This window comes from Miscanthus floridulus, chromosome 13, assembly GCF_019320115.1.
Source record: "Miscanthus floridulus cultivar M001 chromosome 13, ASM1932011v1, whole genome shotgun sequence".
Taxonomy (NCBI): domain Eukaryota; kingdom Viridiplantae; phylum Streptophyta; class Magnoliopsida; order Poales; family Poaceae; genus Miscanthus; species Miscanthus floridulus.
The window spans coordinates 26314230-26340937 of NC_089592.1; the positions used below are offsets into that span (position 1 = coordinate 26314230).

At 46.6% G+C, this 26708-nt stretch overlaps 2 protein-coding genes and 1 long non-coding RNA gene across 4 annotated transcripts; 2 read left to right on the forward strand and 1 right to left on the reverse strand.

Moving 5' to 3' along the window:
- Positions 1 to 1357: 1357 nt before the first annotated feature.
- Positions 1358 to 4752, forward strand: LOC136501686 (uncharacterized). Of its 2 annotated transcripts, XR_010770349.1 has the most exons (5): positions 1358 to 1915; positions 2014 to 2564; positions 2635 to 3492; positions 3570 to 4141; positions 4208 to 4752. XR_010770349.1 is itself a non-coding variant. In XM_066497209.1 (3 exons), the coding sequence occupies exons 2-3, from the start codon at positions 2707 to 2709 to the stop codon at positions 3843 to 3845; spliced, it is 1062 nt and encodes a 353-aa protein (XP_066353306.1). In that variant the 5' UTR covers positions 1358 to 2564; positions 2635 to 2706; the 3' UTR covers positions 3846 to 4752. The 2 variants fall into 2 exon arrangements, 1 of the variants encoding a protein (XP_066353306.1); XM_066497209.1 differs by having other exon boundaries at positions 1358 to 2564; positions 3570 to 4752.
- Positions 1754 to 2682, forward strand: LOC136499625 (eukaryotic translation initiation factor 3 subunit A-like). Its single transcript, XM_066495214.1, has 3 exons — positions 1754 to 1915; positions 2058 to 2564; positions 2635 to 2682. The coding sequence occupies exons 1-3, from the start codon at positions 1754 to 1756 to the stop codon at positions 2680 to 2682; spliced, it is 717 nt and encodes a 238-aa protein (XP_066351311.1).
- Positions 4753 to 24076: 19324 nt separating the features above from the next.
- On the reverse strand, positions 24077 to 25387 carry LOC136501913 (uncharacterized). The gene is made up of 2 exons (XR_010770385.1): positions 24958 to 25387; positions 24077 to 24243 (listed from the first exon to the last, which is right to left on the reverse strand). It is a non-coding gene; the product is annotated as an uncharacterized lncRNA (long non-coding RNA).
- Positions 25388 to 26708: the final 1321 nt, after the last annotated feature.

The following is a 26708-nucleotide window of genomic DNA, read 5'->3' on the forward strand; positions in this document are numbered from 1 at the left end:
GGGGTGTGTTCCCCTCGGGTGTTTTGGCCCTTGCTGTTTTTGCGTAGTCGTGGGGCATTCGTGGAGCCCCCGAGCCTTGGTTTGCCATGGGGCATGACCGTTCATTGGGTCGGGGTGTGAGCATAGCCCCTGAGCCCCCGTGTGTTGCAGGAGACCGATCGGGTGGCATCTCGTCTTTGTCTATCGACCCTCACGCATTCCTTAGCGAAACGGAGGGGGTGAGCCGGGCCATGCTATCCTCGTTGGACGAACCATGGTGCTCGTTGAGCTGTTAGCGGGTACGTTCGAGTGGAGTCCTGGTTACCCAGTTCGCCGGGCGCCAGGCTCGTGGTCAAGCTGGTGACGCACTCCAGATTCCCGATGGTCGATCCATATAGTTCTCGGAACCGTCCGACCGGTCCGAGGGCTCGATGCCTCCCGTCAAGGGATACCATGGATCAATTACCGATCAGACTCGAACATGGGTCGAGATGCCCTCGGCGCTCGGGCGCCAGGGTGCTGGCCGCTAGTGTGCCCATCCCTTGCCATCCCTGACTCTAGGTGCCCTAGGGTGGCTGTCGAACCCATGGTGGGCCAGCCTTCGAACCCTCGATCGTAGATGGGCCAGTAGGGGCGTGTATAGCCCCATATCCCTTTCGTATCCGCCGAAGCCCACGTTTCGCTTGTAAGGAAATAAATGTGTCCGGCTTTCATACGGCGGAAAGATAACGACAGGCGCAAGAATTTAGGCGGAAGGCGTAAGCGGACAGGGCGGTTTTGCAGGAGGCGTGCGCTCGGTTACCGAGATTTCTAGGATCGTGACGAGACATCCCTACAGTCATAGTTAATGCGGGCTCTCGGCTGTCCCGCCCCCCCCCCCCCCTTTATATCCTGGGGGAGTTTCCCCTGCTCTGCAACCCCCCCCCCCCCCGCTTCCCTTGCCTTTGCGTTTTCAATCTGCTACAGTGAGCTAGAGAGAAAAAGAGAGAGAAAGAGGGATCTCACCTCGCCGCCATCGTCGTTAGGTCGCCTTTCTGCTTCTCAATGGACCCGTGGGGGTGCTCCACCTTCACCGAGAAGACTGCAACGCAGCTCAGTCAGCGAGAAGACTGCTCCGTCCCATGACGGACACCGCGCAGCCGGAGTGGATCATCCCCCCTGTCGACGTCGATGAGCCGAACCCCCCCAATGGTTATGTCGTCAGCTTGGCGCACTTCCATGAGCGGGGGTTCGGCACGCCGGCGAGCACTTTTTTCCGTGGGCTGCTCCATTATTACGGATCGAGCTGCAGAACCTCAACCCTAACTCGGTTCTGCAGATCTCGGTCTTCGTTGCCCTGTGCGAGGGCTATTTGGGCATCAAGCTCAACTTTGCCTTGTGGAAGTACTTCTACGCCACCGTCTTCTTCAAGTCGGTGAAGAAGGGGGATCGGGTGCCGGTGCACGTCGGGAGCTGCTCAATCCAACTTCGCCAGAGCCGAGTGGACGGCTATATCCCGGTGAAGACGTCTTCTTCCAACAAGGGGTGGCATGACAAGTGGTTCTACCTCCGGAGCGACGACCACGCGCCCCTGCCCCTATACACCGGCCGCTACATCGAAGCTGTGCCGGATCGGTGGGGGTACGCCCCGTCTCCGCCAAGGACATGATCGCCACCCTCCTCCAGGCCATCAAGCGTTTGATGAACAACGACCTTACCGGGGCCGGGGTCATTGCCGCCTTCCATGCACGGAGGGTGCTACCGCTGATGCGGCGGGCAACGCCGTCTGGACGAGATGGTGCCGGGCGCACCCCTCGAGAGGACAGTGCTCGTGTCGGAGGGCCTCGACCGCGAGGAGATTAAGAAGCGCGTCAAGGCGGCGCTCGGGACCGTGCCGTCCGACGATGACCTCGACCTCTGTCCGCCGATGCGCCCTGACGAGAACTTCATCGAGATGGTAAGCCCTTCGACTCCTCTCCCCTTTCTCCCCGACCCCCCTCTCGGGCTCTTTGTTCTTCTTTTCTATTGCCTGTCCCAACGCTCGGGGGTTCGCAGGGGGGCTGTGCATCGTCAAAGACTTCGACCCCCCTCTCCCTAAGGACGCGGCCCGGACGGCAAGGAACCAGGCGACAGCCGAGGAGGCGAAGCGGAGGAAAGACGACCGGAAGAAGAAGAGGGATGCCAGAGCCACGAGGGAGGAGCGTGAGAAGCGCCGGAAGAGGCAGCGGGCGGCCGGAGAGGAGGAGGAATCGTCAAGCTTGGACGACGACGACGATGACGAGGAGAGGGTCGAGCAGGGGGTCCTCCCATACGATTGGTTGGACTCCCTGGGTGAGGAGGAGGAGCCGCCTGAGGGGCCGTCCCTCCCGGTTGAAGGGCGGGCGCCGCAGACCCAACTGCTGATCCGCGAGCCGGAGGATCCCGACCTCTGGGGAGCCGCGGCGGCATCGGGCGGGGGAGTCCAGGCCCCAGGAGGTGGCCAGGCCACCACCTCCACAGCGCAGCGCGGCCGAGACGGTGGCGGCCGGGAAGAGGCCCCTCCCTGTGGCCGCTGGGTCGGGCCCCAGCGGGCCGAAGCGGAAACGCCTCCGTCCGACGTCGCAGAGGTAAGAGTCGTTTTTTACGTTGATTGTTTGTGTTGAGCCTTCATTGATGCTAACACTTGCTGTTTTGCAGGAAGGGTCAGCCCGGTGCCCCCCCTGCTTGCGCCGCGGAAGGTGCTAAGGAGACAAGGCCAAGCCTCAGCCGATGGTGCGCCGGGCTCGGACGTTCCTGCCTCGGGGGCGACTGGCGACTTCGGCCACCCCTGCTCTGCCTCAGCCTAGCTCCACCCCGTCTGCCTGGGCAGCGCTGTCGGAGGCAAGGATGGAGGAGTCTGTGGAGGCGGGGATGGCGACGCTGAGGGAGCTATCGCGATTTTGGTCGGACCCCGCTCCCAAAGCGGCGCTCCCTGAGGAGGGCGTGACACCCCTACCACCGACGTCGGGGTCGGCCGTGGAGGTGGGCGCAGACGCTGGAGCCCAGGGAGCCGCGGCGGAAGTGGGCGTGCCTGAGGATCCTTCGGCTCAGGCGGGGGCCGCCGCTGAGGGCGGGTCTCAGACGGAGGAGGCAGCGCCGCGCGAGGCTAGAGCGGCGGAGGAGGCTGCGCTCGAGGCCCCCTCTACTCGGGTGGGGGCCGCCGCCGGGGGCGGGTCCCAGGCAGAGGAGGCGGCATCACGCGAGGCCGAGACCGCCGAGGTGGAAGTGGTGTCGGTCTCCTCCGGCGAGCCGTCTGATGTGGCCGAAGTGGCCGAGCCCTCCCGCGCCGAGGGGCCTGCAGCTCTCGTGCGGGTGGGGCGCGATCCTTACCAGTGCGGCGGCCCGCGCCTCACCTGGTCGGATCGGAACCAGCCGGGGACGCCGCCGGTCTTCGTGCTGGATGACGCCGAGGAGCAGGGGTACTGGGACCGGCTGCAGTCGGGGTGCGAAGGCTTCAACAAGACCCTGTCCTTGGCGTTATCCATCCTGCACGAAGACATCCGCCCAGCTGGCCAGGTACGTCGGGTCGGGTGGATACTCATCGTTTTGGTTCTCCCCCTGTTTCTGTGTTCTTGAAGTGGCTCTTTACGTAGGCGTTATTCGAGCGGAGCCGGGGGAAGTCGGAGTTCCTCTGCCGTGAGCGAGACGTGTGGAGGCACCTGTTGTTGGAGGAACAGAGGACCGCAGCGGCCGAGGCATGGCTCGCTGAGGCCCAGCAGAGGATGGCCAACCTTAGCGTGGAGATGGCGGATTGGCGGACCTCCGCATTCATCATGAGGAGGCGGCCACCGACGCTGAAGAGGCGGGGGAGATGCTGTTGGCTCTCCTTGAGCGCACCCGTAAGGATGAGGAGGAGGCCCAGAGGGTGAAGGATGAGCGCGTTGAGCTGTTGCGGTTCTCCGCGCAACATGTGTCCGAGGCTCCGAGCTTGGGCTCATCCGCCGTGAGCGCGAGCAAGCTCTTGGCGAGCGCGACGAGGCTCGGCAAGAGTGCATCATTGCTCGGCAGGAGAGGGACACTGTGAAGGACCAGCTGAAGAATGCCACGCGTGAGGTCTCTCGACTTGCCGAGGAGAACCACACGATAATGACCGAGGTCCAGTCCCTTCGAGCCGTGTTGTCCCATGGGCGTGAGCGGGAGGCTGCGAAAGCCAAAGAAATAGAAGGTAAGTGCCTTTGGTTGTTCGTTTTATGCTTTCTGAGACCTGTTTCTCATCTTCTGCGATAATCAGGCCTGAAGGGTAAGCTTGCCGAGGTGGGAACAAAGCTCTCGTTGGCGCAGGAGGCCTTGGAGACGGAACAACACGAGCACTCCGATCTATGCTCTGCCGTCGGGCTGGTGTGCGACGCCGTCGGGACAGTCCAGGTGCGTTCCGGGGCGAGCTCGCTGCGAAGTCGTCTCGGGGTCGCCTTTGAGCGGGCTCGGTCCCAAGTGAAGGAGGCGCTTCACCTCGGGGTGCGCCGTGCACTTGCCGTCTTTAGGTCCCACTACCAGCAGATCGATCTAGTACGTGGCGCTGAGCGAGGGCTACATCGACGCCCCGAGGAGGAGCTCGACGCCATCGACGTGAAAGTGGTGGAGCCGGCAAAGACTTTGGCGGCGAAGTTCGAAGATGAAGTCGTTCCTCCGTCCCTAGAGATGTGAGAGAGAGTGTCGGGCGAGATGCCCGTGTAACAAACTTAGTATTCTGGACAAGCTTACGGCCCTCGGGGCCATTTAAGAACTTGTATCGATTTCTAAGTTTTTACGTGTTTGCCCGATCCTCATAGTGAGCTTAGGTCTGTGGCGTTTTAGGGTTGGGTCCAGTCCTCTGGGTCGGGGTTAACGACCAAGGATACCATAGCCGTCGTGGTGTAGGTTTTTCTTGGTCTAGTTAACTTCAACCCGAGGGGTTCCCGTCCCTAACGCGCCCGCGTTTCCAAGTCATCACCAGAGGGCTCGGGCGAGGTGAGTTTTCGTAAAGTTTTTTGAATAGTTGCCCGATCCCCACACCGTGTTTAAGTTCATAGACTTTTTAGAAGTGCGAGTTGACCCGTTGGGCCAAGACTGGTGGGCAGAGACACCATAGCCGTTGGGGCGTAGGTTTCTCATGACCCGATCAGTCCGGCCCGAGGGGCTCTTCGCTTTCTAAAACGTTCGTTTACTTAAACAGTGTGAGGCCCTACGTACCGTGTTTAGGTTCGCGGATTTTTAGAACTACGAGTTGACCCCTTAGACCAACACTGGTGAGCAGAGGCACCATAGCCGTTGGGGCGTAGGTTTCTCACGACTCGATCAATCCGGCCCGAGGGGCTCTTCGCTTTCTAAAACGTCCGTTAACTTAAACAGTGTTGGGAGGGCTCGTGTGAGCAACTTTTCGCGAAATTTTTCGAACACTCGCCCGATCCCCACGCTGTGTTTAAGTTCGTGAATTTTTTAGAAGTGCGAGTTCACCCCTTAGGTCGAGACTAGCGGGCAGAGGCACCGTAGCCGTCGGGGCGTAGGTTTCTCATGACACGATCAATCCGGCCTGAGGGGCTCTACACTTTCTAAAATGTTCGCTTACTTAAACAGCGCGGGGAGGGCTCGGGCGAGAGACTTTTCGTAAAAATTTTCGCACGGTCGTCCGATCCCCACACTATGTTTAAGTTCGTGAATTTTTTTTAGAAGTGTGAGTTCATCCCTTAGGTCGGGACTGGCAGGCAGAGGCAACGTAGCCGTCGGGGCGTAGGTTTCTCATGACCCGATCAATCCGGCCCGAGGGGCTCTTCACTTTCTAAAACGTTCGCTTACTTAATCAGTGCCGGGAGGGTTCGGGTACAAATTTTTTTTGAAAAGTGTTATGAAAATTTCGAAGCATTGGGGGGTTCACCCCCCCCCCCCCCTTCAGCCCTCGAGGGAGGCATGACCCTAGCCGAAGGTAGGGTTGGGTCTCACTCAGAGTTGTGCGAAGTAGATAATAGTGAGCACTCGATCAAGTATGTAAATAGCTTAGAAATCTAAGGGTAGAAGCGACGTAGCTGTTCGATGTTCCAAGCGTTGGTAAAGACTTCGCCATCCGAGGTAGCCAACTTGTAGGTGTCTGGTCGGAGTACTTCTGCGACGATGAATGGGCCTTCCCATGGTGGGGTCAGTTTGTGCCAACCCTTTTTGGTATGCCTCAGCCGAAGCACCAAGTCCCCGATGTTGAAGGCCCGACCCCGCACGCGTCGGGTATGATATCGTCGCAGGGCCTGTTGGTACTTGGCGGAGTGGAGCAGGGCGACGTCGCGCGCTTCTTCCAGCTGGTCTATAGCGTCTTCGAGGGAGGCTTGGTTTCCCTGCTCGTCGAACGCTTTTACCCTCGGTGCCCCATATTCTAGATCGGTGGGGAGGACTGCCTCGGATCCATAGACCATGAAGAAAGGCGTGAAACCCGCCGCTTGGCTTAGGGTCATTCTTAGGCTCCAGAGGACCGCAGGTAGTTCCGTGAGCCATCGACGGACGAACTTGTTCAACCGGTTGAAAATCCTCGGCTTGAGGCCCTGCAAGATCATGCCGTTGGCGCGTTCGACCTGCCCGTTCATTCGAGGGTGCACCATGGCAGCCCAATCCACGTGGATATGGTGATCATCACAGAACTTGAGGAATTTTTTGCAGGTAAACTGCATTCTGTTGTTGGTGATGGAGTTCGGGACCCCAAAGCAGTGAACGATGTCGGTGAAGAAGAGCACCGCCTGTTCAGATTTGATCTGCGCGATTGGCCGAGCCTCAATCCACTTCGAAACTTTGTCAACGGCGACAAGTAAGTGGGCGAAGCCCCCAGGCGCTTTCTGAAGTGGGCCGACAAGGTCCAGACCCCAGACCGTGAAAGGCCATGTGATGGGGATTGTCTGGAATGCTTGGGCTGGTAGGTGGATTTGCCTGGCGTAGTATTGACACCCTTCGGAGGCACGTACTACCTCAGTGGCATCGGCTATGGCCGTGGGCCAGTAGAAACCTTGCCGAAACGCATTCCCGACAAGGGTGCATGGTGCTGCGTGGTGACCGCAGGCGCCCCTATGTACATCCTGAAGCAGCCGCCTCCCCTGCTCAATGGGGATGCAGCGTTGCAGGATTCCAATGGGGCTCTGCTTGTAAAGCTCTCATTCTAGCAGAACAAAGGACTTGGCGCGGCGCATGAGGCATCGGGCCTCGGTCCGGCTCGAGGGGGCCATGCCTCGAACTAGATATTCGAGGTATAGGATCCTCCAGTCTGGCAGGGGGTTGGGCCCTGAGTCTGGGTCCTCATTGGTCTCCACAACCTCAAGGTCGGTGGGGGCTAGGGTCGGGCCAGCCCCCGAGGTCGGCTTAGGCGGCTCGCTGCAGTCTTGTGTTGATCCTTGGTAAGTGACCGAGGGTTCATATAGATCGCTAGCGAAAATGTCGGAGGGAACCGGTGCCCAGCCAAATGCCAGCTTCGCGAGCTCATCTGCTGCCTCGTTAAATCGCCTTGCGATGTGGCTCAGCTCAAGGCCGTCAAACTTGTCTTCCAAGAGGCGGACCGCTTGGCAGTATGCCATCATCTTGGGATCATGGCAGCTTGACTCCTTCATGACTTGGTCCATGATCAGCTGGGAGTCGCCTCGGACATCAAGCCATCAGATCCCGAGCTCAGTGGCGATGTGCAAGCCATTGACCCGTGCCTCATACTCAGCCACTGTTGTTAGACGCTGGAAAATGGATTCGTAACATGTACCGCAACACGCCGAGTAGGGAGATGAAGATGAGTCCCGCCCTAGCTCCAGTCTTCGTCAGCAAACGAGCGGTGGTACGGCCATGCCCCCAATGGGTGCCGTGGCATGGGCTGCAGGGTCGGCCGGGGTGTGTTCACCCTTGTCCTTGTCGGAGTCCCCATCGTGGGGTTCCCCATCGCACATGAAGCACTCTCGAGATGGGTCGTCACTCTCATCGTCAGAGTCGGTGCCCTCGAGGAGGTAGTCTCAGTTGCCGAGGAACTGATGTAGAGCCTCCAGGTCGTCGAGCCCGAAGAAATCAGCGCCAGCCCAACCGCCGCCGTCCTCCTTAGAGTCGACGCTCGAGGACGTCGTGGTGCTCGCGAGGAGCTCTGAGAGGGATTGCAGGTGATGGGTTGGCAAACCAGCGGAGGTGTCCTCCACGGGCCGCATAAGGCGACTATAGGTCCTCGCGGCATTGCGCAGCTCGTGAGGCCACTCCGATTACGCCGGCGCAGCGTTCATCTCCGGTGAGAGCGGTGCTCCCCCGAAGAGCTGCGCCAAGGCGTTGGCGAAGATGAAGTAGAGGCGATGGAGATCTTCCTAGGATGGTCATGGTCCCAGGATGGCGTCGAGCTGACACTCTAGCCTCAGATAGTTGAAGTGATGGGGCTAAGTGCCCTTAGAAGCCTGTGCCTTGTTGGCATGCAGATGAAGGCCGGCCATCAACTCAGTGATAGAGTCGACGTCGGCAGGTGAGTCGGGTGACCCAGTGGGGGTGGCAGGACGCCCTCCCCCTCCGTGTCGGTAGGGTCTAGGTCTCCGACGCGCTCGTCGAAACCTAGAGAGGACATGGGGTCACCCGGCATGGAAGGGGGGGAGCAAGACCAGATCATGGCCCAACCCCGTGCAAAGGAAATCTAGGCTCCCAAACCAGATATGGGAGCCCAGAGCAAAGCAGACATGATGATTGGCCATCCAAAGCCTGAGGAAGCGGATCGTAACGCGCAGAAGGCCCCTACCTGGCGCGCCAACTGTCGGTGTCTAGAATGGTGCTCTAGACACTAAGACGAGTGAATTTGAATCTGCGTGTCTTAGGCTTGGATGGTGTGCAAAGCGGACACAAAGGTTTATACTGGTTCAGGCAAGAAGGTCCCTGCGTCTAGTGGGTGTTGCTGCTGCCCGTGTTGCCTTGCACCATAGTGCTTGTGGTAGGGGTTACAAGCGTTCGAGAGAGGGGGCATGTCCAAGTCTCTTTGGCGATGTGCGTGTTTGAGCTTGTGCTCAGTGTAGTGTTCTGTGTCGTGACCGGATGCCGGTCATTATGCGATGCCCCTAGATGTGGTACTTGCCTCCCCTTTTATAGTTCTCAATGGGAGGGCTCGGGTTACAGTTGTAGTAAGAAAGGGGAAAGAGAAGAAAGAGAAAAAGGTGGCCTCGGGTGTAGACATCTTCCTCCTTATCCGGTGTGAGCGGTCAACTCTATAGCGTGAGGACACGATGGGTGTAGAGCTTTTGGCCTCTCCGTCCAGTGGCACGACGTGCCAAGGCCATGCCTTGCTCTGTGCACCCTTGTAGCATCAAGGATGCGCGGCGTGTCCGCCCAGATTTGCGTAGAGAGGGGGTTAGGCAGAATAGTGGCGGTTACCCCCGTCGCTGTGGAGGTATGGGTGCCATCGTGGTGGAATGACCGGGGTCTTATCGAATCGTACCACGGCTCCCATCCCTTTGTTTATTGTGTGTGGTCACGTCCGTCCCATCGTCGGGGATGGGCATTGTGGCGGGGCTTGCGCGACTCCCTGTTGTGCCCGAGGTCTTGACACGGCCTTCGGACGAGGCGAACATATGTGCTGACATCATAAGGGCTCAGGCGAGGCGGAGACTGTGCCCGAGGGGTCCGTCTTGCCCGAGCCCTTTCGGTTGGGTTCGGGCGAGGCGGAGGCTGCGGGCGAGGGGTCCGTCTTGCCCGATCCCTTTCGGTCAGGTTCAGGCGAGGCGGAGGCTGTGGGCGAGGGGTCCGTCTTGCCCGAGCCCTTTCGGTCGGGTTTGAGCGAGACGGAGGCTTCGCTCGAGACTCTTTAGGCGGGATTGGGCGAGGCGGAGATTGCCCCTAACACTCAGGAAGCAAGTGTAAATACGTTGTTTATCAGTCTTGGATGGGTACCCCTAACATTGGTACCCGACACATGTCATCTAATAAATGAAATTTGCAGACAAATTAAATAATATATGAAATTTACAAACAACTTAATAAAACGAAATTGTTCATTGTTAGAGCTTATACCATGTCATATATTGCACACACATTATAGTGGCCAGAATTTTCAATTCATTAAATGAATAATACATCATAAGCTATGTTGTAGAGATAATAACCATGAAAGAGTGATATAGAATTCTACTATGATATTTTTCATACAAAAGCACACCACTTCCACCTAATCCTAATTCAGAAGGTGATATAAATGTGAAACCCAAAGATGCCATCAAAAGGGAAGTAACATGTTCATACCATTATTTCTTCACCCGTTGAAATAGACCATGTCCCATCAGCCTTTTGGTATGTAGCCCTCCAAACTTGCATAGCAGTAGGCCATTCACCTGTTTTCGGGTCTCACTACATTGGAATAAAGAAACATATATTCACTAATTTATAACAATGTGTAGCAGATAAAAAATTCTTTCTGGTAATTTTTTTACTCACCAGATCATAAGCAATTTGAGTAATTGATCTAGTTCCTACTTTGGATCCCATCTCTTGCTTTCCTCTATTGATAGAATTTTGGTTGCTCCTTTTCTGGTTCACAAATTGCATAGATGTTTCATTAATAACTATGCAGCACTGTAATTTAGGATGAGTTGTATGTACCTAAAAATCATCATCCGTCCACAAATTCCTTATCAACCATTGCCAATCTTCTGGTGAGACATGTTGTGGCCTTGGCTTGTTGTTTCAGTAAGCTTGAAGCAGACGGTAACGCCGATTATTATATTGACTCTCTACTTGTCTCATGGCACAATCTTTATCTTCTTCGAAAAGCTCAGGAAACTTTTGTTGTACAACAAAGATATGATGTAATAAGCAGCCAATGAATGCAATGATAACCATTGCATGCCAAATATATTTATTTGATATGAAAAGTAGGTCACCTTTAGTTTTCTCCAAACAGCTGCAGTAGTTCCAGCATGAAACTTATACATGTCCCTCCACTTCTTCACTTGGAGTGGTATAGTTCTTACAAGAACTGTGATCTCACTTTTAAATAAACTAGCATGTTCTCCACACACTTTTGCAACTTTTTTAGGGAACTTTATATCAATATGCTTTACTTTTGCTCTTCTCTTGCGAAGTTGAATATTAAATGTAACTTTTCTTCCACTCTTAGCAGGGCCTAGTTAATTTAGGGAAAAGAACAAGGGTAATTAAATGTAATGTTTGTACTCTATAGTGTCAAGAATCAAATTTTAGATTAGTATAACAGGCTGTGACATGCTAAATGTAGCACTTGTTATTATGTCGTATAAAGAAATAAATGTAGATCAGCATAACAGAGCCTAGCTAAATCAGCGAAATAAACAATGGTGTAAAGAAGCAGGTTTGAGATTAGCAAAACACCTTCAGTGTTGTGTGCTACAGTATTTATTTGATTATTTTCATCCATGGGCACATCTGAATCCAATTGATCACGTGCATTGTCAGTTCGAGAGCCACTTGAACGTAACCTGGTTGATATTTCACCTGTAGAAACAAAAATCGGCATTTTGTAAATTTTACATAACTAAACACAACAGAAATGGCTATCTTTTATTGTACCATCAGCACACAACCGATGCAAGTGAACACAATTGCACGTAACTAGGATTTTTGACACCGGCAAGAACACAAACCCCATGTGTTCGTTCATAGTAGCTCTAGTTCAGATCTATGAACAAGTAATGGTGCATTCAATCAAACAAGAAGTCAAGAATTTGCATGTTCTCGTGGACATTGTTAATGGAATCGTTATTAGTACTAATATGTCGAGTAGCTTTCTTAACTTCCTTTGGTGCAACATGCTACAATACATCAGATTTTCTACGCAGAGAAATATTTGGTGGTGCTAAATCAAGTAAGTCCAGTCCTGAAGCTTGCCAAGAAAATGAAGTAATAACTGTGCCGAATCGAAATAAAATAGAAGATGATGACACAAGTATATTGGACACACCTCAAGTTGAAGCAGAAGCTGAAGGTATGCCTGTGGCTGTGGAAGGTAATCCGATACTCCATTACGAGGGTGACGTTGAGGATGAAGATGAGCAACAAGAATCTGAAAGTGATGACAGTGAAGGTGGTGAGTACATGGATTCAGATGACGAAGACAGTGAATCGGAAGAAGAAATAGATGACGACTAGCAAATAACTGATAATCAAGCTGAAATTTCTATAGGGAATATATATATATATATATGAGATGCAGCTTCATCTCCTTCACTTGCTTTACAAACACTACACAGTAGTGTCAAACAAATAAGCATTTAGGATATCATGGTCACTCTGACATTTTCAGCTATGTTTTATTTCCTAATACTTATCAGTTTTGCAAGCCCCGGTAATATGATATATATTCATTATAAACAAGCTATTCATCCACAAATGTCAATTCACGTATTACTATGGCCATCCGGATTTGCGTTTGCTTTTGTTCGTTCTCACTAATTTTACTTCTGTTCTGGATCCCTACAAGACAAAGTTGTGTCTTTTTGTTCCCACAACCAAATTAACTGGTACATAAAGTCACTAAAACCTAAGAGAATAGAAGTATAATTTGCACTTCAATTACAGAATTACAACATAATATACTAGTATTATGTAACTAAACATAGGGGGTCCAGCTCTCCCGTATGCAATGACCAAGGTTCAAGTGCCCAATCAATGCCACTGAAACACCACTAAGGCATTTGGCGATTGAGCTTCTAGCCTACATTCAAACTCCAGAGAATCGAATAGACAAATATGGTGAATTGATCAAATAATCTAAACTGGAGAGCAGCAGTGCTTACTATCCAATCCTATGACCACGGATGAGCCGTCGTGTTAGGCCCCTGGCCACACGAGCCTCTAGCTGCACAGGCGGCCTGAAGCTCCAGTGCTTCACTACGGACACGCCGGAGCTACGACCGCCCGCCCGCCAAACGCGGCCGCCCACCACACGCCTGAGCGGGCTGCCCGCATGCCTGCCCGTGTTGACGCCCGCAAGATGACCGTACCCCGCTCACAGTACGGCACGAGCAAGCGGCTCGGTGTCTTCCTCCTCGTGCATAGATGGCCGCGGATAGGGACGCAGCGAATCCGACCTTTTGCAAGCTCGTCGAGATTAGCGGCGGCGACCGTGGGCGAGCTCGTCGAGTGTGAGGTGAGATTCGGTGGATCCGGGTGGGAGCGGGGATAGCCGGAGACCATGGGCGAGCTCGTCGGCGCGGAGCAGAAGCATCGAGCTGGGGGCGGTCGGAGACACTCGTCGAGATAGGCGGCTGTGGCCGTGGGCGAGCTTGCTAAGCGCTGCACGTGTGAGCTTCGGTGGAGCCATGGGCAAGGGCATCGACGGTCGGCGACTATGGGCGAGCTCGTCGGCGCTTGGCGGAGCTCTGAGCTTGGGGACGGCCGGAGATGCTCCGTCCAGTAATTGCAGCTGCAGAAAACGGAAGAAGATAAGGTGGAGTTTGACTGACAAGTGGGACCCATGATAATACAATATTTGCCACTAATTATTTATCATACGAACACATGTTTTTATCACTAATAGAAATATTATATAACAAGAAAATTTATTTGCTCACAATTAACTTGGTAACTAGTGACAAAAGAATATTTTGCCACAAAAATTTCTCAGTAATCAGGTACCATGTGGCGATGCAAAATTTTGTCACAGATAAACGTACTAATAGTGGGGGGAAATTGTCTAGTCACAATTAAGATGATAAATAGTGGCAAAATACAATTTTGCCACAACATTTTCTCACTGACCTTGCACCATGTGGCGTTATAATATTTTGTCACTGGTAGATGGTAAAACTGTGAGGAAATAAATATTTAGTCACAATTAACCTATTTATTAGTGACAAATTCATGTTTCATCACTAAATTCGCCACTGAAGGTGCATCCTATGGCGATATAGTAGTTTGCCACTAATAATCGACGCAATAGTGATGAAAATTAGTTTGGTCACTAATAACATGGGAATCAGTGACAAATCAAGAGTTCGCTACCACATTTTATCACTGATGCTCGGTCTTCCTGTAGTGATATTCATACCATATATAAAAAGATAGATGGTACAGAATAATAATCAAATCATACACATGCCATGAATGTTCCTCAAAACCTTAGTAATAGCTCTATGTCAATAAAGAACATTTAACATGACTTACTCATTATGAGGGATTATTGTTGTTTGATTTCTAATGAAACATTTCTAATTTTTTTTATTAAATTCTTATCTTATAGGATAACTTTCATAGAATTTGAGAAGAAAAGTTCAATTCTTAATGATCTGCTTTTAGATGGAAGTTATGTGTTGCAAGTAAAGTTAGCATATCCGAAGCCAGCACGCCTGTGGAATTCTTCAATATTCTCTCTTCCCACATGTGACTTTTGTGGTAACCTAATCCTTCAAGTTTGTTATTTGCAACTAACCTCAGGCTCACACTGAAGACTAAAGTAAAATTTAGTGATTCAGATGAAGAAGATGATGAAATGCCAAGAAAAATAAAAATTTGGAGATGATTAATTGAAGGTAACAAATATGGCTAGGTTATTGCTTTAGACCTTACCATTATGCTTTTAGTTAACCATAGAACTTTTAATGCTATTTTATTTAGTCAATTGTCATCATGATAATTAATACAGATGTGCCCACCCTTTTGTATTAAATTTTGCTTGAGTTTTTCTTTTGTTTCAGTTGAATTCTGTCCTTGTTTCATGTATTTCATATGTTCTATTGTTTACACCTTATATTAATGCTACTATTGTTATTGCCTTATTGGGGTATAGACTAAATTCATTTTTTGCACTGAGTTTGTGAGGAGGTCATGTGCTTGGGTGAGCCTCACGAATCTTGCTAGAGCTAGTTTTTGGTAAGTAGCCATATGGCCATGTAGTGTTGTAGTTTGTCCATACCATTTATTATAATAGCACTCCCAATCAGTAGTTACAAAGGTCTCTAAAGTTCTTAATTTTATAATTTTGGTATTGTCAGCAGATTGTTGTGGTTCTACACCTTGCTGTAGAGAGACATCGGTTTCTTTCAATGTCATGGAAAGAAAACAGTGATGTTTTGTTGGAAAGTAACTTTAGCTAAAATTATACCCAACATGAGTAAAGTGATCATTTGTATTATTCTCTCCCCCGGTACAATAGTGGATCAACACATTAGAGCCCCTTAGGTCAGTTTACAATGGGCAAATGACCTCGCTACCCTTACACCTACCGATATGACAAGATATTTAGGGGCAACTTGATCATTTACACTCTTACACTTGGAAGCCTATCTACGGCACCCTGGGGTGGGCGCTGGGTGGCTTCGTGCCCAAAGCTTCCCACGCTCCAAAGGTTTTGGGCCTTCTCCACAGTTTGCTTGGAGTCCGTCATCTGGCCTAGCTTCACCCCGCACCCTTTGGGGGCTGTTGGTATTTAATTTATTAAGTGCAAATAGGATATGAAGGATTCCGCAAGCGCACAGAATACCATTGTAGCTTTTACCCGGGAGTATTCCAAAGTATCGTATTTATCCACAGAGAAGCAATGGTTAAAGAATCTGATAATTCACCATCATGTATCTACTAACTTAATATATCAACTAGACTAAAGTGGGGGTAAGTGGTAAATGATAAGAGTTATGAATTATAACACACACATAGGAGAATTCCATGATAACAGAGTAGCTTAGATAAACTGAGAGGACAACGGGAGAGCTCAAGGTTCCTTAATACTTCTCTATTACTTTGGTTCTATGGTAACTGAGGCATAGGTAGATATAACAATCACACACAATAACGCTTTGGAGTAGCAGTACATTTCCGACTCTCGAGGGGGATGAGAAAGCGTAGTCGGAGGAAGGCTGCTAAAAGCTCTACGAACACCAATCCTAACGTGGTGGATTACAACGGCCTAACTTAGATAAACTCTAGCCCAAACACCATATCTATGCTAGCGATTACTACTCTAGTCTCACATAAAAACTAGAGCACTCAATACGAGCAGAGATCCCATGCCAAAGTATGAAAACTATACTAACCAATCACATGAAAGGCATAAAAGCAAATATAGAAGATAAATATATGAAAGCATAAGTCTTGCAAAGGTAAGATACAAAGATATACCAGACCTCTGAAGATTTCTCCAGATCCTAAGCTCAGCTCCGCTCTCCCTAACTCTCAAGTTTCTAATCTACTACATTGGAAAGTCTAGCCCTAATCCTCCTTGTGTTGATCTGAATGAGAGATTATCCTTTCATGGGACACCTCTCAATTCATGGATACCTTTGCCTCAGGGGTACAGGGCTGTTTATATAGGCCGAAGCGTCAATCGTGAGCCCTCGGATCAAACCAACTTTAATCGACGGTGGAGATGCAAACCGTAAGACGGTGGGGAACCGACATACGAAGCGGATTGTGATTGGACTCCGGGGCAGGCTAGGCGCCCTAGAGGTTGGGCCAGCTGGCCCACTTTGGTGGTTTGCCTTCTGGTGCCTTCTAGATCCTTCTAGTGTTGGTGTTCGTGCGTAATTAATATCTTTTCATCCCATGCTCCAAATATAGCAAATAATATATCCGTTTCGATCGTCTCGACGAGCTCTTTGTAATGGTGTACTCCAACTCATCATTTGAGACATCTTTGTACCATGAAAAATCAATTATCCTGCAAAACAAGTGAAACATCAAAACTTATGGAATTCATTAGTTTAAACCCCTATACCTATGTTTGGTGATCATTTTCATGCATTTATACAAGTTCATTGATGGTTTATGATGAGTGTTAACTACCATCAACAAACTCTCCCAAGCTTAACCTTTGCTCGGCCCTGAGCAATGTTAAACTCAAAGTTGGATCAGGAGTTGCTACAATGCTTTCACGCCTCAAAAGTACACATGCGTTCAAACAAGAATTCTCCTCCGGATTATAATAAACTGATCTGTCTTTTAAACTTACTCATATTACCTTCAACCATGGGGCTTCTAGGCTTCACTTGGGTCTTGAGTAATTGAAAGACAGAACGGTCAAGTCAAGCACTATGTCTCAAGCTCTTCGTTCAACCATCGTTCCAGAGTTTTTATAAATTTTTAAAATAAAACTTAGAGATTCCATTGTATGACACTCTCAAGTTTCTCAATATGTGATATTTTTGGATCCTCACCAAGGCAGAATTGATGTTGTCATGCCTTCACTAAGAACATATGGTATTTGTGGCTCTCTAAGGTAGAATGTTTTGCCTTTTCTCTCATCCTACAACTAAGGCTTATGTGGAGCTCATAGGTGGGGAGACAACGCATATATACTTGCAAAGCATATATTGTAAAGTCAAACAATGGATCCAGAGAAACGAGTCATATAATCAAATCAAGATGTGCATGTGTGTGGATTTATGGGGGAGTGAATGTAACTAGTGAAAATGGCCATGTATGGTGGAATGAATATATATGGTGGTAGTGGCGAAGAACCTAATTCTACTTTGCTCCTTGAAACATATCTCTCTTTTGGAACTTGGAAACACTTGAGAGAACCTAGGCTGTATATTTTTTTCTCTCATGGCGGGCATCGGAGTACCCATTGTTTTCTCTCACAACGGGCAATTTTGTTCCCATTTTTTTGTCAATATTTATTTTCATAATTTTTTTCAATGTATTTTTTTCTATACAGTCCAAGCCTCTTTCTGCAATAAAACTTTGAGAGATAACAACAAGAACATTGGATCTTTATTTGGTGGCAATGGGGCGATTATGTGGATGGAAAAACCTATAGAGCATGTTTTTGGTGTTCCATTCTAGTGGAGTAAAATATTTTTTGGTGGATCTAAATGGAAAGCATGTTTTTACGTACTTCTAGTGTAGAAGCAGCATACTTGGGTGGAGTGTAAGTGATCTTGATTTTAAGAGCATGACAAGTCTCTAAGGGTCAACAAAGCTTGACCAAACTCATCGCAAAACAAGCAGCTATATGTGAAAGTTTTCCTAGCCTAAATAACATGTATGGCTGTGGTAGGAATTAAAGCTTTTTCATACAGGAACTCATCATGTGGGATTTAAAGTTTTTCAAAAGATAAATCTCTGGAACTCTAGTGTCACTTGGAACAAGATAAACAGCAGCTCAGACATTCTCATATCATATACGTCAATTACCTAGACTTAGATCAAGCATATGCTACCCACGAGTTTCAAGTTCAGAGTAAATCTTTCGGTCAAAACAATCTTATCCAAAACTTGAGAGAATTCAAGGCTGACAACTAGGTACTTGAAAGAAATTACTGTTGACAGTAGTTATTGTCCATTCTAAACCGTCAATGAAACATGAATAAGGGAATAATTCTATCACCAAACATAGGAATAGGGGTTAAACTGACAGAATTCCACGAGTTTTGCTGAATCAGTGTTTTCTAGGGATTAAACAGGAAAAGGGGCAAGAGATGAAGGACGTCGGGCGAAAAAGCATATTCTCTGCGGGAACCAAGTTGAGAAGAATCTAGAAGATACGAGAAGGTGACCCATCGAAGGAGGGGCCCACCTGCCACTGAGGGGGGTCGGCCAAACTAGGCCTAGCTCGGTCGACCTGGCCCAGTTCCCGATGGCGGCCCGCTTTGCACGTTGGTTCTCCACCACCTTAGGGTTGGAATCTTCATCGCTGATCAAGGTCGGTTTGATCCGAGGGCTCTGGTTCATCCCACCGGCCTATATAAGCACAGCCCTACCCCTGGATTGAGGGCATCCCTAAAACCCTAATTCATATTCTCTAGTAGTGATCAATAGAGAGGGGTCCCATTAAAGGATCAACCTCTCAGAGATAGCCATCAAGAGAAGATTAGTCACGTAGTCCTCTAGAGATTAGGACTAGTCTTTAGAAATAGTAAGATAAAGTGTGAGGAAAGAGTTTGGAGGAGTTGTTGGCATGTCGATGTCTCCTCTACGGCTTGTACCTACGGGATCAAGTTCCTCCGGAGCTTGCTTTTGAGATTTCTCTGGTAATCAACTTCTAATTCGAGTAAGTAACATTGTTTATATTATTCTTCTAGTTTGCGAGTCTCTTTTGAATGCTTTAATCTATGGCCATAGTTTAAGGTATAATCCGTAGTATAATCATGGTGCTTAGATTCGGGTTACTCGTAGATGCACCCTACTTTTCGGATCAGTGGTAGCTCACGAGGGTGACTTTCTCATTGAATCTTCTATAGTCCACCTCCCATTTGTAGGACAAGTAGGACCTGGTTGCTAAGAAAAGCATCCTCTGTTGGTGTCTTTTCTTAAGTAATGTCCCTAGTTGAATAATACTAGATATAGCTTGCGAGGGTTAGAACTGAAGACCTTAGTGATCTTCTCTATGTCCCTATCATCTCTGTCCTTGATGCTTCTCAGGGGTTAAGCATAGACTTAGTTGCACTCACACGTTTCCCTATGGATACGATATTTAAAACCCCCGGGTGAAGTGCTACATCGGTATCCGTGTGCTTGTGGATCATTCCTAATAATTATTCTGTGTGCATTGACAAATACCAACAAGCATTTCCAGCATCGTTGCTGGGGAAATGGTTGCTGAGTTAACTTCAAAACTAGCTTAGCCTTGTATTATACTTTTATCCTTTTATCTTTTTATCTTTTCCTTCATCTTTTCTTTCCTATCCTTATGGATTCCATAAATTCCATTCCTATCCACTTATATGCCTTAGACCACCAACATCTACAGAGCCTATCCTAACACCTAGCTATGAGCTGTGCCTGTTTCTAATAAAATTGATTCGGGATAAACCCTTCTCGGGAGAAGGGAATGAAAACCCATATTCTCACCTACGAGAGTTTGAACAGACATGTGCATGCTTGCGTATCGCTGGCATGTCTGACAAGACCTTAAGATGGAAGTTGTTTTCGCTCTCTTTGACGGGAATAGCTAAACATTGGTACAATCAAAACCTAGAGAGTATGCAAGGAGATTTGGAAACATTATGCTCTAATTTTGTTTACGTTTCTTTCCCATCCGTAAAGTGGTTAGCCTTCGAATAGAGGTTCTAAATTTTAGGCAACTAGAAGAAGAATATCTTGGTACATCATGGGATCATTTTAATGAACTCATCATCACTGGCCCGGACCTTGCTATTTTAGACCCAATACTCCTTCAACATTTTTACATGGGTCTTAGTAAGGATTCTAGGGAATCCCTTGATTTAGCCTCTAGAGGAGCTTTCCTTCATTTATCTTCTAGTGAAGCAAGGTCTATGCTTAATAAGATTAGTGAAAAAACTCCATGCACTAGCATTCATTATGAGCTCCTCGAGGAAGAGGAGTCATCTTCCGAACAAGAAGAGGAAGTTTTGATAGTCAAATCACAACCACTCCAATCCCAAGGTTTAGCTATCAATCCAAAACCATTAATACCCCAGAATCCAAATTCTCCAAAGGAAGAAGAAAGTCAACCTTTTGAAATTTCTTGTGAGGATAATATGTTTGATGCTAATTTTGGGAATAACTTAAACTTCCAGTTTCAAAAGAGACCTTCGAGTGAATATAACTCAAATCCTCTTAAGAAGGGATTTCTTTGAAAGCGTCCTTATTCCTACATAGGACATTGGGAAGAATTCAAGGATGGCATGTCTAGTGATGCCATAGAAGGAGAGCCAAGCCATTTAGAAGCGAATCGTATCTTCTCCCCTTCTATGCCCACATTAGATGTCTTATCTAAACCCATCTTTCAACCCATTCTTGACCTCAATGATTTCTCTTATGCTCTTTCCCCTAAGTCTCACGATGACCCTAGAAATCCACTAAGACAACCAAAGCATAGGAGTCATGAAGACCACAAGGATAACCAAGAAGAGCAACGACAATGGCAGGAATGTATTAAGAATTGCTTGGAATATATGAAGAACACATATGCCGTTGTAAAAGAATGGATGGACAAGGACAAAACCTTATGGGTAGAATCCAAACTTGGCCTGGATCCAAATGGTGAGCTTGAATCAATCTCTTTAATAAACATGACTCATCCAAGTTTGGAGGAAGTCTTAGAAGAGATCAACCCAAGAGACATCAATCCATGGGAAATCTTGGACAATAAAACGTCCAATGATTGTCATAGGCATGAAATGATGGAGATAATATTTCCGCCTATAGGCATTCATGAAGAAACACCCTTGGAGCTTGAAAAGGAAGATTATTTCGATAAGCATGGAAGCTACATTATGAATATCTCATTGAATCCATGCTCATATGAGAAATATCCCGAATCAATGGATCTCTCCAACATTGCTACACACGAGATCTTAACCCCCTCATGCTTCTTGTTCATAAAAACTTTGAAAGGGTAGTTGTAGATGCATATGTTTATCATAAATATTACAGATCTCGTTGTGTGAATCTTGAGATAGATAAAAAAAGGTTGGTGTTGGAGGGGAAACTACTTCACCAACTTGAGTGCAATTAAAAGGTTTTCCAAGAACAAACTTATACCCTTTTTGTTGTGATACCCTTGTAGAATAAGCATAGAAACATAATTGTGAAAATATTCCTTCTGGTATTATTATCACTAACCATTCTAGGTCTAAAGCAAAAAGGATGAATGATGATGACTCAAGGTATGTCCAACCAATTAAATCACATCCATCTAGACTTGATTTTGCCTTGCAAAATTCAAGCTTTGGGGATGGACTTCTTTCAAAAATCTTATACCATGTTGTTAATTCATCTTGGTTGCCTCTACCTTTAAATCATGCTTAACTTGCTAGATAATCATCATATTCATGTATCTCTATTTGAATAAATCTCTACAATACTTTCATGCTACCTTTGTTTGCTATAGTATGGTTAAGGTTTGGAGTATGTTCATACATATTTTAAATTAAGCATGGTGCTTAGTTTAGGAGTGTATCCTACTTTAGAAGGCTTTTTAAATTAAACATGGTGCTTAGGTTAAAATGCTTTCCTAGATTAAATTAGACAAGGTGTCTAGTTTAATTTTTTAATCAAGAATATGTTGTAGTAGATACTAGTCATTTTGTTACACTAACCCCCTGCAGGAAAATTCTCAATCAAATTTGGGTAAGTCACGAAATGAAATCAAATAAGAGATGAAGCAAGGCACATGATGAACTCCAATAACTTCGCACTAGAAGACACAGCTCGTTCATCATAAATGTAAGAACTACATACCTCATTCAACATGGATGGAAGAATTGTAAGTATCAATGTCCATTCACTCTATCTTCTGTTGCAAGTTACCTTTTGCTTTGAGACATGCTTGTATAGAACATAATAACAAAATCTATACTAAAATAATATCAACACCATCTTTTCATTAGCATAAAAGGAAACAATAAAATTCTGGACAAACAACCTGTGTTTCAAAATTGTATATTCCTTCGAGTATATATTGTCCACTAATCCATGACAGGCATAAGAATGAGTGAAGTGGAGGGTCTAATAGGGTGTCAAAAGATCGAAGAGTAGAAAGATGGCATGATAAAAGAATGCGAGAAAAAAGTACAATATATGTTCATGAACAACTCAAGATGCAACAAAGGAAAGAACCACCGGAAGTCGTTTATCCTTCATCACATGGTGTCATCACACTCTAATAATGAAGGCAACATCTTAAGAGACCATGCACTTAATCTTTACCTTGTCTTTGCAAGCAGGACACACTTCGAGCAAAATGTGAAGAAGTTTGTCAATTCCCCAAATTTTATAAGTGAACGTTCCGGACCTACGAACATGCACACTAAGCAAGATGTTGCCAGCTTTCACTACTAATGCTTCACTTCGACTGGCTGGACAAGCAAAGAACATAGGTGACACTATCCTCAGAATTACCATCTCAAGAGGCACAGCTATAAAGGTCTTCATCTTTGGGATCAGATGATGCTCCTAGGGAATGAACATGGTAGTCCTGTTCAGAGAACTTAAAACACTGAACCCTCGCTGTGAGATAAAATCGGTAGTTATTCATATTTACTCTTTCGCATTACATGGATTTATTTTCCTTTAGCATATTTACTTTAGCACCGTATTAGAAAAGAAAAAATATATATTTGTTTGCTGCACTGCATCATAAATCTTAAGCCCCATATGAATAATTTTGTGGCGTGTAAAAACCCCCAGGAATATTCACCATGATGGCATAAAAATAAAATAAATATGCATTCATCTTGTTACATTTTCTTTGCATCATAGAAAATATAAAAAAATATTAAGAGATCCTGCTGAAACTCTACTTAGAAGAAAAATCAGAAACAATCTCAAAGGCTTTGGACAACTGAGGCTTAAGTGGCCAACCATTAACACTTAATTTGTTCCATAAGTTTTATTGTTTATTTGAGTTTCACAGGATTTGAAGGACCAAGAAGAGCTGACAAGCAAGTGGATGTTCTATCCACTGTTGAAGCGCTGTCTCAACAGTCATCAACATCAATAAATGCTCCGATAGATGAAGTACATATCCGCTGCCAGTCTGCTACTCCGCAAGATCAAACAACTACGTCAACATCCAGCTTGAGGGAACGGCACCCCCGTGTATCCAGCTAAGTATTTTCTTTTCACTACCACAATCTGAAATTGCCTTGAGTGCAAAAAACGCCTAGAAAAGGGGTAAAACCGCTAAGAAAATGATCCTTGACCACAAACCGTCAAGCAAACACACTCAAGGATGATTTCCTTGACCACAAACCGTCAAGCAAACGCACTCAAGCTATGGGAAATTAGTTTCCTTTGCTGTTCTGGCCCTCAAGGATGATTTCCTTCTGGCTGCAAAGGAAACTACGACCAAACTTAATTTGCCAAAGTGCCAAGGAAATGTTGCGACCGCCAAGGAAAGAAGTTTTCTTAAGGGCTAATAACCTCTAAGGAAAGTAGTTTTCTTGACTGCAAGCAACCTCCAAGAAAATTATCTAGACCGCCAAGGTATAGTTGTTTCCTTGGCTGCCCTTGACCTCCAAGGAAACTATATTTTTTCTTGGCTGCTATTGACCGTCAAGGCAATTGTGATTTTCTTGGGGGCTGGCACCCAAAGAAATGCATACGAGCAACAAAAAAAATACTCGCAATAATCAATGAATTCTAAGATTCTGGTAACTGAACTCAATTGACACCTGATGACATGTCAATCCAACACAAATATAGTCATTCCAATACATGCATATATTCAACTGATTCTAGTCGAAACATATTACAAATTAAAGTGTCCAACAATTGCACGTACACCAAACAGATTAAAAAGTGTTCAACCATTACACTAAAAGGCAACAATATCTCATAGTCATAGCTAACTTACATAAGTCCTAGCACCTACATAGCTCTGAATTGTCCACTACGAGACGGTTTTGTGCTCTACGGCTGAGAATTGTCCACTTCTTTGGATTCAGACTTCATTGCAGCATACATGTTCAAAGTGCTAGCCTTCTCAGGTTCAAATTTATATTCGATAACAAAATACATATATTCTATAGCTTAGTACCGCAGAACTACCAAGCACATATATGCAAACAGTTGAAAGCCTTTCCCCATTCAGACAATACAACAAACAGGCAGCCGACACACATGGGCATCACACGAGATAAGCACAGCAGCGATCGGGACTCACCAAAAAGGACACCCGGTCAGTTCTAAAATGTTGAGGCTTATGCTATGTACACATGTACAACCAAAGATGGCGGAAATGATAAGCTGTAGCATGGAACTAATGAATAAAAAAGGACCCAACAATCAGAATAAAAGCACAGCTGGTTAAGTCAATTTAGTTGAGCAATACTACACATAAGCAGGTAATGAAAGCACCATGGAAACATATATATACACATGAATGACAAGCCCCAAATTTTACCTGTGTGAGTTAAACACATTTGTGCATCAATCAAATAATACTTTGAACTCTGAAGCTCAACATCACAAAAAAAAGTTACAACAGTACGTGCTATGGAATACCATATTATCGGCTTCCTTTGTTTCAGTTTCACCTTGACATCAAATCAATTCTCAATAATAGAACATAACACAACCTCAAATTTTCCTTCAATCCTGCTCGAGAGAAGAGACCAGAAGCAATTAGAAAAATATAGAGCAGAGGAATCAATCAGGTACCTGCTGTCCTGGTCGAGGGAGGGATGTTGTGGCTTGAGGGAAGACTTAGGAGGCAGCTCCTCTTAGTGGGGAAGGTGGCTACGGAGGAGGCGGCATCCTCAGATCTGCGCCCGTTGGTGCCTGATCCGCGGAGGACGCGCGGGCTGGGGTCGTGACCAGCGATGCGCAGGTGGTGACTGCCTGCACCGTCGGAGGGGCGCGCCCCTGAGCCGCACGCGCCGCTGGATCCCTTAACTCGCACGCGCAGCCGGAAGGGATCGCCCCTGAGCCGCAGTCGGAGGAGCCTCGCCCTGCCGTGCGCCGCCGGAGGGTCTCGCCCCTTACCCACACGCGATGCCAGAGGGGCTCGCCCAGCTCGCGCCGTTTGGAGAGGAGGTGGCCCGTCGTGCGTGATTTGGAACAGAGAGAGAAGTGGCTAGGGGCGGCGACGTCTGAGAGAGGTGGTTGAGGGAGTTGAGGGCTCAGAACTAGGGTTTTGCAATCAGCCTGGCATATCTCAGCCATCTAAGATTGATCCAACGACGACGACCGAAACATACTTCAAGTTGGGCTGAGGTGGGCTGCATCCAGATATGGGCTTCCTTTCTAGGTTGAATAATGTGAGGTTGTCACAAAAAAAAAATTGTATTGTCTAATTTTTAAATAAGTAGAAAAAATACTTCTAATGTTACAAGAAAAAAAAATGTACCTTGTGTACCCTATTATATTTTTTCCATTGTAATATACTATATATAAGTTGTTGTGGAGGAGTTTTAAAAAATTTTGAATAGGTTTTCTATTCTCAATAGCTTAAATGAATTTTTGTGTGTTTATTTAAAGTAATTGTAAATTGAGCTGTTTGTACCTCCAGAAAGATTCAAAAAAAATTATAACAATATATTTTGGCTCAAACATTTCACTCTAGCCCATATCTTGGAGTTAGACAAAACAATCATTTATTTGCGAGCGATAATTCATAAGTCTATCTCCAAATTACCATAAGATGATTATAATAATTTCTAAACTTTGTTAGAAAATTTTCCAAACTTGCATGACAACATGGTTTTGGTGTATAATATTTGCATAAGGAAAATCAAATGATTAAAACAAGGTGGTAATATACACTGTTCGCAAATGCATACATCTCTAACATAGTTATGTAACTATGTGAGAGTTCTATCCATCTGTAACTAATGTATAGCCCAACTTTGTTACTATGATTTGAAAAATTTATGACAAGATAATACAACCATGTTATGATCTCATGCCAAATTTTAGGATTTTCAGACACCTTTAAGGTATTATTGTTTTTTCAGTTGAAGTCACCAAAATACTTTTAAGCATTTCCTTGGCTGCTAACCCTCAAGAAAATTCAATAACCCCCAAGAAAATGATAATTTACTTGGCAGTTTGGAATAACACCCAAGGAAATAGGTATTTTCCTTGGCAGTTAGGAATAACACTTAAGGTTGGAGGTTCCTAGAAACCGCCAAGGAAACCCCCATATTCGGTTTACTTAAACCTTCAAGGAAACTGTCCTTTCCTTGGTGGTCTAATTTTTGCCCCCAAGAAAATTCTGGGCCGCCAAGGCAATTCTAGTTTCCTATAGTGTTTCTTTAGTTTTACTTTATTCCTTATTATGAGTTTTATTAATTAGTAATAATGGTAGTCTAAAATAATAAAAACAAAATTAAAAGGGTGTGTCTAGTTTGCTTGATTTTGTTAATAAAGAGGACTCAGAATAATCCCAGAACATGGAAATGATGAATATT

What these genes read in the sequence shown, in the direction of transcription:
- LOC136499625 (XM_066495214.1), top strand. Translation starts at nt 1,754, where the DNA reads ATGGTGCCGGGCGCACCCCTCGAGAGGACAGTGCTCGTGTCGGAGGGC. An exon ending in ACGAGAACTTCATCGAGATG is followed by an intron (nt 1,916 to 2,057) that starts GTAAGCCCTTCG and finishes CCTCTCCCTAAG; the next exon opens with GACGCGGCCCGGACGGCAAG. An exon ending in CTCCGTCCGACGTCGCAGAG is followed by an intron (nt 2,565 to 2,634) that starts GTAAGAGTCGTT and finishes GCTGTTTTGCAG; the next exon opens with GAAGGGTCAGCCCGGTGCCC.
- LOC136501686 (XM_066497209.1), top strand. Translation starts at nt 2,707, where the DNA reads ATGGTGCGCCGGGCTCGGACGTTCCTGCCTCGGGGGCGACTGGCGACT. An exon ending in ACATCCGCCCAGCTGGCCAG is followed by an intron (nt 3,493 to 3,569) that starts GTACGTCGGGTC and finishes CTCTTTACGTAG; the next exon opens with GCGTTATTCGAGCGGAGCCG.